Source organism: Odocoileus virginianus, chromosome 17 (genome assembly GCF_023699985.2).
Source record: "Odocoileus virginianus isolate 20LAN1187 ecotype Illinois chromosome 17, Ovbor_1.2, whole genome shotgun sequence".
Classification (NCBI taxonomy): domain Eukaryota; kingdom Metazoa; phylum Chordata; class Mammalia; order Artiodactyla; family Cervidae; genus Odocoileus; species Odocoileus virginianus.
This window is the reverse complement of record NC_069690.1, coordinates 58,303,048-58,316,844: the sequence shown is the minus strand read 5'-3', so window position 1 is coordinate 58,316,844 and position 13,797 is coordinate 58,303,048. Positions and strand designations below refer to the sequence as shown.

The 13,797-nt window shown below is 47.0% G+C and overlaps 1 protein-coding gene and 1 non-coding gene across 4 annotated transcripts in view; one reads left to right on the top strand and one right to left on the bottom strand.

The window, feature by feature from the left end:
* Positions 1–2,516: 2,516 nt before the first annotated feature.
* LOC110126162 (ATP-binding cassette sub-family A member 9-like) overlaps positions 2,517–13,797 on the bottom strand; it is a 61,817-nt gene continuing 50,536 nt past the window's right edge. Inside the window, exons 37-39 of one of the 3 annotated variants that reach the window (XM_020875641.2) lie at positions 13,579–13,658; positions 11,273–11,328; positions 2,517–2,865 (exon numbers count right to left, since the gene is read on the bottom strand). In XM_020875641.2, coding sequence (XP_020731300.2) covers positions 2,767–2,865; positions 11,273–11,328; positions 13,579–13,658 — 235 coding nt within the window. In that variant the 3' untranslated portion in view covers positions 2,517–2,766. Of the gene's footprint in view, positions 2,866–6,607; positions 10,942–11,272; positions 11,329–13,578; positions 13,659–13,797 lie in introns of those variants that run through there. The other 2 variants (XM_070480083.1, XM_070480084.1) reach the window with 2 other exon arrangements.
* On the top strand, positions 7,928–8,011 carry TRNASTOP-UCA (transfer RNA opal suppressor (anticodon UCA)). The gene has a single exon. It is a non-coding gene; the product is annotated as a tRNA-Sec (tRNA).

Below are 13,797 nucleotides of genomic sequence, written 5' to 3'. Positions count from 1 at the left end.
TACCCAAACTGTAGAAGATCCCTTGTAGAAGAAAATGCTCAATAGTTGATTTAAAAATGTATAGACACTGCAAGTTTTGACTGTAACTTTGTCCAGTTTTATGCTTCTTCTCTACGAAGAAGAATCATCTGATTGCTCCTTCTACTTCTGTTGGAAGTGGTGGGATGACTGCTGTATGGTTTATGAGACAAGGCAGATGAGTTTTTATACGATGTCAAGTTCTCATATACCAGCATTCATGTAGTTTACAGAAAAAAAATGTTTCTCTTAATAGAATGTCACCATGATGGGGTAATTTTCACAATAATTTTAACTTCCCCTTTGTTTCGTGGAATGTTCTAGGCTGATAGACACGTCGCTCTTTCCCAGAAGGCTTCTGCAGCTGCAGGATTGTCAACTGTCCATTTACTGTGAAACTTGGAAAGACTGACTAACTCCTTTGAGATGCAGCTGCAGCCCTTTTAATAATGAAAAATTATTTCACTCCATTTGAAAACCATTGTCACAAATGGTGTATCATTTTACACATGCCTAAATTTTTATCCATTTTTTTTCCCTCTTCTCATTTTGTGTTTTCTCAGTATCTTTTAGTTTTCCTGTTATTTATTTATTTATTTATTAACCCATGTACTAATAGTCTTTATTAGTACTTTATTTTTATTGTAAGCTGTCCCAACTCCTTTAATCAAGATGTGAAGTGTTAGTCACTCAGTTGTGTCTGACTCTTTGCGACTCCCTGGACTATAGTTTTCCAAGTTCCTCAGTCCGTGCAGAGAATTCTCCAGGCAAGAATACTGGAGTGGGGTGCCACTCCCTTCTCCAGGGGATCTTCCCAAATCAGGGATGGAATTTGGGTCTCCTATAGGCAATTCTTTACTGTCTGAGCCACCAGGAAGTCCAATCAAGATGAGATGATATGAACAATGAATAATAATTGCAAATATTGTATTCCGTAATGTAATCATTTTCTTTTACTTTGAAAATTTTAAAAAGTCTTTTTTGATGTGGAACATTTTTAAAGTCTCTGTTCAATTTGTTACAGTATCGATTCCATTTTTCCTGTTCTGGTTTTTTGGCTTCAAGGCATGTGGAATCTTAGCTCCCTGACTAGGGATCAAACCCACACCCGCTGCACTGGGAAGCCAAGTCTTCACCATGGGACCTCCAGGGAAGTCTCTGATCATTTTCTTCTAAAATCCTTGTACATTTAAGCTAAGAGGCACGTTCATTGTATGGGGTGACTAAAATCTAACACATAAGCCATGTAATGCTTTCTGCATCTGATTCCCACAAAAATCCCGAGAGGAAACCCTTGAGAAGGAAGCTCATCAGCAGCCCCTTGAAGGAGTTCAGAACGAGCGTTCCCAACACGCACCATCTCTGTGGGTCATCCTGAGCCGAAGGCAGCTGAGACCCTGCGGCCTCAAGAAACATCGGCCCCTCCACCAGTTACCTAGGAAAATGGAAAAGGGGGTCTTTCCAGGAGGAGGACAATTGCCAGGGACCCCTTTTATCTGAGTGGCCCACCTCCAATCACTCAGCACCTGCTCTTCTGCTTGTCCTGTGAGTCCCCTCCTCCCCTTGGAAGCCCAGGTCCCTGCCTCATTTCTTAGCTCAGGAGGGTATATATATTCATTCCTCATCTTACCCTTTTGTCTTTGAACCTCTTGTGTATGTAGGATTCCCATATGTGTGAAGATAAATTTGTTTTTCTCCTGTTACTCTCTCACATGTCGATTTGATTATTAGACCAGCTGAGAGAATCTTTGAGGAGCAGATGAAACCTGTTTCTCACCAACAGCACCATCCTGCTCCTTCCAGAACTCATACCCTCCTTCTCTGAATTCTTTGCCAACATCTTTTTGCCCTGCTGGGATTTCTTAAAGGACCCAGGCTCTTCAATTTTCTGAAACACAGAACACCATTTCTCCATAACTCCCCATCTTTTGAATAGTAGATATGCAGCATAGAGTTCCAGAAATTTGCATTCACCTTGACATAACCATCTCTTTGTATTTGTTTTTAAGCATCTCTGCTATTCAAAACCCCTCATCAGAGAAAAGGAAGGAAATGGTCTTTTATGAAGGACTTTCCAACAAGCAAAAACTAGTTGTGACATTGCTGAGACAGCTGGATCTAAATGCCCAGCAGCTGTGGTTTGCATTTTTGCAATAAGTCCAATAGAATCTCGTACTGAATGGTCACAAACCAGGGCCATGATCTCTCTATAAAAAATGGCTCAGGTGGCAGTTCTGAAAATAACGGGCTCTGGGAAGTCTTCTGTTCTCTTCTTCCCAATCCCCCATCTTCCAGTCCTCTAGGCAGTTAAAATAATTATCTTATAGTTTGTTAGTGGTGGCCTTCTCCAAATTGGAAAGGGGTCTAGGTGAGGTGGTAAACTTTTTTTAAATTAAGGTTGTGATAAAAGAAAAAATTAAAGAAAATTTGTTTATCATACTCAGAAACTGAAACAATTTTATAAAAGTAACCTTGTTTATTCACCATTTATACAGAGGAATGGAATCAGGGGAACGGAATCAGGGTAACCTGCAGAGACACTAAGACATTCCTGCAGGCTGGGCTCAGCCACATGCCTCTGCCCACGTCACCACTGCACTGATCCAGCACTCACGCCTCCTCTCCACCCACAGAGAACCACATCAATGCTTACACTGTGGTCTCTACAAATATGACACTGATGCTATAAAAATGAATGTCTGAGTAAACAACCACAGGCTCAAAGGGGAACATGGGGGGTTTGGGGCTTCAAGGCTCTTCCTGTGGGAGGAACTTCTGCCTCCCTGAGGGGTCAAGTTCCTCCTTTAAATCATCCAGCTCCTGCTCCTTGGAGAGCTCCGGGAATACCTGAAAGGAGGGAGGAGATAGAGACAGGAGTGTCATCCTGCTTCTCGTGCTGAGTGAGCGCACAGCGTGTGCACACCTACCCTCGTATTCGGGGTGGGACGACCCCGTGAGACTGACCCTCCCGCCCAGGGCGCTGGGGGGCTGTGCTCCCCCCGGGCAGCCGAGCAGAGAAGGACGTGCATCAGGGCCTCTCGTAGTTTTACATCCAGATGGTCTCATAAGTCAGCACATAATCCAAAGCTCTGGGAGCTCTGTGATGGGCAGGGAAGCCTGGCACGCTGCAGGCCGTGGGGTCGCAAAGAGTTGGACACAACTGAGCGACTGAACTGGACTGATAGTACAAATCAGTTTTTTAAAAATCTTAAATAAGAAAGTTAAGATAAGTATCGTTCATGGTTTAAGCACAGGACTCAGTTAAAAATATACCAATGCATTCACTTGGGTTTGGGGACGAAGGGCTGGTATTCTGTCTGTGAGCTGCACAGTTACTGAGAGGTTCATTTAAGGGAGAAATGCTGCTGAGAAGGCTTTCTGCCCCTCATGGGAGCCAGAAAGAGGGACGAGGTGGAAGGGAGATGTCTTTTGGAAAGGGTTGTGTAAGAAGGTTACAGAGAAAGATGCTTGTGACCTCTTGCTGGAAACCATGCCAGCACGCCCTCAACTGGATTGAAGACCCTTCTCACTGACCAAGGTATATCGAGAAGGGTGGTGAGAGCCCTGATTGGTGCCCAGCAGACGGCGATGCGTCCCCAGCAGTACCAGGCCAGTGCCAGCCACAGTGCCAATCAGGGGAGAGCTGCGAGGGACCAGTCCAGGTGGCCGGATGCTCGGCTCCGAGGATGGAAGGAGGATGCGTCACAGACCATGAACGCTACGGGCAGGAGTGGGAACAGCCTCCCAGGACCAGGAGATTCAAACCCCTTCCTCAGGAAAGCTGGCAAAGAAGCAAAGATAATTTCTGAGCCATGACAAGGATAAGAGAATACTGATGGATCTGGGATATTTCAGAGAAGCAGAGTAAATGGGCTCAGGTGGAGAAGCAGGCCCGAACCTGGTGATGGCAGGGGCCATGTGGTCAGTTTTATGGTGTAATGGACACAAGAAGACTGTCTTAGGGACCAGGCAATAGGTCAGCATCTAAGGCAACAAAATAATACACAAGTCCAGATAAAATTTAATTTTAAATACATGTGCATCTACATTCCACAAAGAAACACTAACATTCTCCTTAAATGCAGATGTTACTGAATTTTGACTAGTACCGTTTTATTGACACACACACAAACAAATGCATAGAAACACCCCACAAAGTGAAAGTCACTCCCATTGGCCTCCAAACACGCACATAGGGTTCGCCACCCCCTTGATTTTCTGGTCCCACAATTAACTCTGAGAGTTTAACTTTTAAACTGGACACAGTCTGTCACAGCCCATTTTTTGTCATGCTGATGGATTAACTTATGATTTGGAATGGTCCGCTCTCAGGGACCTTATTTTAAAGCTTATAGCTCTTACTATTCTCTCATCTGAAGGAATCTTGGGCTAAAGATGGAGCATCTTCCACTCGTAGCTTCTAGACCGTCAGAGACAAGAACCTGGGACCAGAGGAGAGGAGAGGGAGGCTGGTGCGCCTGCGGCCGGTGGAAGCCGGCTGAAGCCTTTGCTCTGGGCGGGTGGGCTGAGCGAACGAATGAGTGAATGAATGAGTAGGATCCACAGTCGCAGCGAGAGGCTGAGTGCCAGGAGGACCGGGGATGGAGAGCAGCCTGAGACGGTCCGGGTCCTCGTCCCCTGGGATGCAGGTGAGCCGGTCCTGGGACAGGTTTGCCAAAATCACTTTCCACCCACTTTTCTTCCTTTTTTAAGAATTTTTTTTTTAATTGGAGTGTAGTTGATTTTGGACTTCCCTGGTGACTCAGAGGTGAAGAATCCGCCTGCCAATGCAGGAGACGTGGGTTTGATCCCCGGGAAGGAAGGTCTTCTGGAGGAGGAAGTGGCAACCCACTCCAGCATTCTTGCCTGGAGAATCCCATGGACAGAGGAGCCTGGTGGGCTACAGTCCATGGGGTCACGAAAGAGTCAGACAAGACTTAGAGGCTGAACAACAACCGTTAATTAGATTTGCTAGTGGTTTATGCAGGATATTCTGGCGAGGCTGTAATATACTTGAGCTTGTGATTGAGATGGAGGGCAGGAACTCCACCTGGACTGGGCTTTGAGAGGCTGTAGCAGGTTAAAAAACCAGCACCCTTGGACTTGTGTATAGGTGAGTTTGCTGTGAAAATACTCCAAGGACTCTACCTAAAATTGCCTGCAAAAGGCAGCATTATTCTTCCAGAGGTCTGCACTGGCAATCAGAGGGCAGGAAGATAAGCCACAAGTCACAGCTTTAGCACATTCAACCTTGAGCAGAGAGACAGACACAGAATATGTGTGGGCGGGGTGGTGAATAGGTAGATTTGTTCATCGATTTTATTGCAGCAGTTCCCCCAATGCTTTTGTGCATAATAATACCACACTTTTCCATTCCGTAGCCCTGATCAACCAACGCTACACATATATGTCTTGCTGAGCCTCTCCTGAAAATGGCAGGACTTGACTGCTCCCGAACGGTCTTCACTGCAGGAAGACACAGTGTGTCTCAGCTGAATGTTAGCAAGTAAAGAGAATCTGGAACAGGCCTCAGTTTTCTGGGAAACACGCCAGGGATGGGGCTTGAAAAAATGAGTCAGGGCTTTGGCGCAGAGAGCCAGCAGCCCGTCCTGGACACGGCCCTGAAGTCCCGAACCTGGAGTGACCGGCCCGCTCCCTCTGCTGCGTGGGTCACATTGGCCACGAAGAGAAACCGCGTGGCGGCCGCAACCTTGTCCCTCGACCGGGAGCAGGCTGGCTGCCGCCTGGAGCTCTCGTCCTGATGGTTACGAGCAGGACGATGCTCTGGTCGGTGCCGTTTCCTGGAGACAAAGCTCAGAGGAGAGGTGCAGAGCGGTGTTGAAGGAGGCACGTTGGCCAGCGCCTCGCCGGGGGAAGAAACTGCCTGCAGCTGCAATGAGCTGAGCGGCAGTCCAGACAGAAGCGGACCGAGGAGGCGGGATGGGGGCCCCGGGATGACATTTGGAGGGAGGGAGACAGTTCCCAGAGGAAAGGAAGGGGTCCGGGGCCAGGGAGAGGGAGCCGGGGGTCCCCCGCACTGCCCCGAGGGTAGAGCCTGTGGAGATACCTGGAAGGGACCGCTCAGGACTGCGATGCAGGGCGGGTGTCCATGAGGGTGACCCCCTCACCACGGGGTCAGCCACAGCCCCGGAAAGTGTGGAAACTTCAGTTTGGCTCCGCCCCTTAGATGTCTCCATTGTGAACGAACACTGCCGGCTTTATTTCCCCAGTTCATATACATGCTGGCGGTCATCCAAAGTGTAGCAATCACTGAAATTCCTTATCATACATCTCGTAGTTTCAGATTTTAATGGCTGATTTTTCTCCTCTAGTGTGGTCGTGAAATTCAGAACAATGTGTCTATGCTACAGGAGCGTGAAAGTTCTATTTACTGCAAGCTCGTGGTAAAGAACTCACCTGCCACTGTAGGAGACAGAAGAGATGCGAGTTTGATCCCTGGGTCGGGAAGATCCCCTGGAGGAGGGCACGCACCCGCTCCAGTGTTCTTGCCTGGAGAATCCCATGGACTGAGGAGCCTGGGGGGGTTACAGTCCATGGGGTCACAAAGAGTCGGACACGACCAAAGAACTTAGCACAATCACAATGTATTTGAAATCATACTGTGATAAGGAGAAGCTACATATTTCACATTCTGATTCAATACATGGTATGCAGAGTGAAAACTGGAAAGCATCTTGCATTTCTAAAATTCTTAGAGCCTGAGAGATAAGGACAATAAAAATACTTTTGTAAACAGTCATGAAGTCAGAAAAGCAGTTTAACCAGAATGGCCCTAAATTATTGTGCAGTTAAATTAAACAGCTGTAACTTCAAAAACAATCCACCTTCTCAGATCTCAAGACTCTTAGTTCTCCACAATTAATTTGTTAGCAAATTTTCACACTTATTTCTGGCTTAAAACCAGTTGCATTATTTTTAAAAACTGATGTTTTAATTCCATATTTTCATCTTTGTAATATCAAACATTAAATATCCCCAAACATCAAAACGGCTCCTTTTTTCAAAATAATGCCTCCACAGATGGTTGGCATTTATTTCTTAAGGCCTTGTTTATAATTTTGTGATGAGAAGGAAAAAAGAAAAAAAAAAAAACACCAAAACACATAAAACAAAACCAGAAAAAATACAATGAAATTACTTTTGAGAAATTTGGAGCAAGGAATTCAGAAGCACAGCTGATCCACTGGTCTCTTATTTGGAAGAAAACGATCCACGTTTTCCCCCCGGTTTCCACCTCATCTCTAGAACTGGCTGTAACTGTGTGACATCTGTGAACACTCCCGTGAAGACCGCTTTCAGAAAAGATTCTGTTGGTCCTGACAAGCACAACACTCACATGGTCAGTCTTCAACTGTTTGGCTTTCCTCTGACACCCGGCCAGGTCCCACCAAGCAGTGGCATTTAGAGGTGGCTGCCTGGCCGTATCATGTGAAAAAGAGCAATATTACAGGGGAAACTCAACATCCGTAGCTTTTCTCTATGATGTCTAAGATGGTATGGCTAATATCAAAATTTCAAGCACTGTCTTTCAACCAGGAGAAAGTAAATGGTTTGATCAGAGAAAAGATTTCCCCAAAGCATCGTTTGGATAATTAGAGTTTTCATTCCTCTGTTCCTCATTTTCATTCAGTTCAGAATATTTTCCAATCTCCTTTGAGACTTACTCTCAGACCCATGAATTGCTTAAAAGTATGTTGCTTGATTTCCAAGCATCTGGTGATCTTCCTATTGTCTTTGGGTTATTGATTTCTAGTTTAATTCTGTTATGGTCTGAAAATTTGTTTTGAACATCACTCTTGTTAAGACTTGTTTTGTGATCCCAGCCTATGATCTATTTTGGTGAGTATTCTGCATGTGCTTGAAAAGAGGTATATTCTACTTTGAGAGAGCGGAGTGATCCTCAGTGGTCTGGGGTGCAGGCTTCAAACCTGTAGCCGTCTAGCGACAGTGTTTCAATTCCACCTTTTGGGCAAGCTTTCTTCTGAGCTTTTCAAGTCACCCCAGTGGTAAAGAACGCAGCTGCCAATGCAGGAGACACAAGAGACACAGGTTTGATCCTTGAGTCGGGAAGATCTCCTAGAGGAGAAGATGGCAACCACTACAGTATGCTTGCCTGGGATGACCCCACGGACAGAGGAGCCTGGCACGCTGGGTCGGAAGAGTCAGGCACGACTGAGCCACTGAACGGTGAACACACACGTCGCCGTTGAGTGGGTGGAGTACCGTATAAATACCTGTTGGATCTAGTTGCTTGATGTTGTTCATTTTCTCTGTTAGTTCTGTCTACTAGCCTATTGGGTGCGTGCTAATAGCTTGTCACGTCTTTGCGACTCTTTGCAAACTTATGACTGTAGCCTGCCAGGCTCCTCTGTCCATGGGGTTCTCGGGCGAGCACTGGGGTGGTTGCCATGCGCTCCTCCAGGGGATCTCCCAGACCCAGAGATGGAGCCCACGTCTCCTGTGTTGCAGACAGGTGCTTTAACACAAGTGACACTTGGGTTTTTAGGGTGGCTTCATCATGTAGGCATGATTGTTGAAACCACTGGTGATTAACCACTGGTGACTGATTCAGCCTCCAGGCTCCCTTCCTCCCCATCTGTCAGGGGGTGGTCCTGAAAACTCCAACCCTTTAATCACGGGATTGATTTTCTTGACCACCACTCCCCACCTGAGTCTCAGTCCCAGGTCATCTCGCTAACATAACAAAAGGCACCAATGCAGCTCTCCTCCTTTGGGAATTCCAGAGGTTTTAAAAACTCTGTGCTAAAACGGGGGCAAAGGCCAAGCATCCATTTCTGATTATAAATAACAGTATCACAAGAGAGTCCCTGGCGGTCCAGTGGTCCAGCTTTCACTGCCAAGGGTGTGGGTTCGAGCCCTGGCTGGGAGGCGCAGAGATGGGAAAAGGGAGGAATCATTAGACACGAGACGCTTAAACTGCAGAAATTTATTCTCTCATGGTTCTGGAGGCTAAAAGCCTACGATCATGAAGCCAGAGAATCTGGTTGCTTCCTGGTCTGCAGGCGGCCACCTGTCACTGTGCCCTCAGGGGACCTTTTCCCTGTGAGCCTGCAGGTCACTGAGGCGTCTCTCTCTTCTTCAGTCTAGTTCAGTCGCTCAGTCATGTCTAACTCTGTGCGGCCCCATGGACTGCAGCACGCCAGGCCTCCCTGTCCATCACCAACTCCCGGAGTTTACTCAAACTGATCTCCATCGAGTCAGTGATGCCATCCAACCATCTCATTCTCTGTCGTCCCCTTCTCCTCCTGCCCCCAATCCCTCCCAGCATCAGGGTCTTTTCAAATGACCCAGCCCTTCACATCAGGTGGCCAAAGAATTGGAGTTTCAGCCTCAGCATCAGTCCTTCCAATGAACACCCAGGACTGATTTCCTTTAGGATGGACTGGTTGGATCTCTTTGCAGTCCAAGGGACTCTCAAGAGTCTTCTCCAACACCACAGTTCAAAAGCATCAATTCTTCGGTGCTCAGCTTTCTTCATAGTCCAACTCTCACATCCATACATGACCACTGGAGAAACCATAGCCTTGACTAGATGGACCTTTGTCAGCAAAGTAATAATGCCTCTGCTTTTGAATATGCTGTCTAGGTTGGTCATAACTATTCTCCCAATGAGTAAGTGTGTTTTAATTTCAAGGCTGCAGTCACTATCTGCAAAGATTTTGGAGCCCCAAAAAATAATATTGTTTTCTGCCACAAGGGTGGTGTCATCTGTATATCTGAGGTTAGTGATATTTCTCCCAGCAATCTTGATCTCAGCTTTTGCTTCCTCCAGCCCAGCGTTTCTCATGATGTACTCTGCATATAAGTTAAATAAGCAGGGTGACGATATACAGTCTTGATGTACTCCTTTCCCGATTTGGAACCAGTCTGTTGGTCCATGTCCAGTTCTAACTGTTGCTTCCTGACCTGCATACAGATTTCCCAAGAGGCAAGTCAAGTGGTCTGGTATTCCTATCTCTTTCACAATTTTCCACAGTTTGTTGTGATTCAAAATTGTAAGACGTGTTTGTTCTTTAAACTTTCCTCGACTTGATCGTTCGAATTCTCACTACAACCATTTTAACAGGTCTCACATCTCCTGTGTCATCACAACAGATACAACATGACTGTACCACCTGAAATCTGAGAAGCGACAGGAAAGGGAGATGAGTACATGAAGAACAGGTGGAAAGAAATGAAAGGAGCAAGACCGCGCTCCCGTGACATCGTTGGATTCCGCTTCCCTTACAGCAACTGTTAGAGTCCTGTCTTACTTTATACTTCTCGTTGTTTAATCATTGTTTAGTCCTGTCCAATCTTGTGATCCTATGTAGCCCACCAGGCTCCTCTGTCCATGGGATTGCCCAGGCAAGAATACTGGAGTGGGTTGCCATGCCCTTCTCCAGGGGATCTTCCCGACCCAGGGGTCAAACCTGTGTCTCCTGCAGCGGCAGGCAAAATCTTTACCATTTATCCACCTGCCTACTTAAAAAGATGAGACAATAGTTAAGATTTTAAAGGTCAGAGAAAGAAAATTAATTTCTGTATCATTCTGAGAAACATAAAAATTCCATAATTAGGTGCATTTAAAAATCTGCTGCTGTATGGAACCATGGTTTCAATTAGTGTTTCGGAAGCTGCCTGGTCCGCTGAGCGTCACTGCTCTGACCTTACTCCTGAGTCCCGCTATCCATCATGTTATTGAGAAAAGTGATGACGTGAGTTTCAAAAGCATTTTGAAATCATATCTGAGCCAAGGTATATTAACGCTATAAAATATTGTCTTAAAAATCGTGGGTTTGGGCTTTAAGGCTCTTCCTGCAGGAGCTTCCACCTCACAGAGAGATCAACTTCCTCATCAGAATCATCCCGCTCCTGCTCCTTGCAGAGTTCCAAGAAAACCTGCAACGGAGGAAGAAATAAAGAGATGGGGTGACCACTGCTTCCTGTAGCCCCGAGTGAGTGCAGAGCGTGTGCACACCTTCTATCTTCATATTCCATGAAGAGTAAAGTGTTAGCCCCTCAGTCATGTATGATTCTCTGGGACCCCAAGGAGCCTGCCAGGCTCCTCTGTCCATAGGATGCCCCAGGCAATGCTGGAGCGGGTTGCCATTTCCTTCTCCAGGGGGGGTCTTCCCAGCCCAGGGACTGAACCCAAGTCTCCCACGCTGCAGGTGGCTGCTCTGCCGTCTGAGCCACCTCGGGAGCCGTGAGATCTGAGGAATGGACCCACCTGCTCCAGGCTGCACTGGGAGAGGCTATACTCCTCCAGGTCGAAGGTCTGTTTAACTGCAGGAGGATGGACATGTGTTAGGACCGCGGATGTCTTTCAGTTATAAATTTGCCAAGTCATGTACCAAGGGCACACACGGACAGATCTTAAAAGGCGAGGTAATAAACGTGGATTAAATATGGGAATGCACATTCACCATATGGTCCTCTCTCTCATCATCTTAGAGCTTCGGCAGAGGGGCCACAGGACTGAAGCCCGGATGCGAGGTTCTGGATCGCCCGTGCGGGTTGAGCTAGAGGCTGGACCACCGCCCGCAGCCGCTCTGCATCCGCCCTCCCTCTCCTCCACCCTGCTCTCTGCTCCAGAGCCCGACTTGGGGGGCTCCTCCTAGGGGGCTCCTCCAGTGGAAAGCCCAGGAGGAGGGGCAGAGGAGAGAGGAGATGGGGCTTTTATCCCTCCTCTTCCTCTCTGACACCAAGCGTGTCCTTTGATTCAAGGTCACTTCTTCCCTCAAGATGGCAGATTCTACCCGACTCGACTCCCAGCGTCCAGTCACTGCCCCCTCTCTCCATCCCTCTGGACCCAAGAATGGGAGCCCTGGTGTCCAGTCCAGCCTCAGGTGACTGCACTCTTCCTGGCACCTCGCCAAACAGCCCCTTTATAAACAAAAAGCTCCCGGAGATATCCTTTTTTTTTAAAATTTATGGGTTTTTGTTTTGGCCTGCATGTGGCATCTTCCCTGACTGGGAATCAAACCTGTGCACCCCGCACTGGAAGCGTGGAGCCAATCACTGGACCAGGGAAGTCTGGAATTATTCTAGTTTTGAATTTACTACCTTTTACCCATGTGGATTGTGACTGAGAGTCCAAACAAGCAAATACATAAGAGAGAAGCACCAGGCGTGGAAAGAAGACCCCGGAGAGTAGAGATTTCTCGTGGACAGTTAGTTACCAGATCCACATCGCCCCTGGCCTCTAGGAGCGCTTGCTGTTGTTGTTTAGTTAGTCGTGTCTGACTCTTTGTGACCCCACGGACAGTAGCCCACCAGGCTCTCCTGTCTGTGAGAAGAACATTGGAGTGGGTGGCCCTCGCCTTCTCCAGGGGATCTTCCCGACCCAGTGATCAAACCCGCGTCTCCTGCATTGGCAGGTGGGTTCTTTACCACTGAGCTGCCTGGGAAGCCCCTAGAAGACCTGCTGGACACCAACTGTGCCCCCAACCACACCATCGGCTGTGGAAGCCAAAGCCGCAGGGAGCCTCATTTTACAGAGCTGCACTTTCGCAAACCGCAGTGCGCTGCCCCGCGCCTGTCACGTCTGTGGCGCCACTTCCCCAACGGCATTTCCTCACTTTGTGTCTCATTTCATAATGTACATTATGTGTCACATTTTGCTAATTCTCAAGATATTTCAAATTTTCCATTCTGATTCTGTTTTTCATGCTGATCCGTGATCTTTGATATTATTAAAAAAAAGATTATTACTCGTTTAAGACTCAGATGGAGGCTCTCATTTTTTAGTAATAAAATATTCTAAATTATGGCAAGTAATTATGGTTTTTAGAAATAATGTTACTGCACACTTAATAAACTATGGTACAGTGTAAACCTCATTTTTTTGGAATGTGGACCATTTTTAAAGTCTTTATTGAATTTGTTACAATATTGTTTCTGTTTTATGTTTTGACTTTTTAGCCTCAAGGCATGTTGGACCTTAGCTCCCCGAGCAGAGATCAAACTTGCACCCTTTGCATTGGAAGGCGAAGTCTTAAACATTGGACTGCCAGGGAAGTCCCCTAAATACCACTTTTATATGCCCTGGGAGACCAAAAAACTCATGGGACTTCCTTTATTGCAGTATTCAATATATAGTGATGGTCTGGAACCCAACCCACAATACCTCTGAAGTCTGCCTGTATCCCCAGAAGTTGCCAAATCACTGGTTGAGAACCACTGGATTAAAGCCTTACTATTTACTTATAGTATGTGAAGTGTCTGACTCTTTGCGACCCCATGGACTGTAGAGTCCCTGTAATTCTCCAGGCCAGAATACTGGAGTGGGTAGCCCTTGCCTTCTCCAGGGGATCTTCCCAACCCAGGGATTAAACCTGGCCTCCCACATTGCAGGTGGATTCTTTACCAGCTGAGCCACAAGAGAAGCCCTTATCGTATAATACAGTATGATATTACACTTATAGTAAAATATCACATTTTTAGGCCCACGTATTAATACTTCTTATGCTGGTTTTATGCAAAACTTGAACATGATCTGTTTGCAGAGGCTCACCTTGCAGCAGGCACTCTCACCTGTCTCTAAACTGAAGAAGGCGTGTGATAAAGGGTGCACATCCTCAACAGGCAACTTGTAGACCACGAGGGAGGCGAACCTGGAGGCGGGGGGAGAGCTGAATTCAGGACCCGAGGCACAGCCGCGACGGGCGCCGCGTCTCGGAGCGGGCAGCAGGCTCCTCCAGGGCTCGGCTGCGCCCCTAGAACTACCGCAACATTGTGAAGTCAACTGCAATT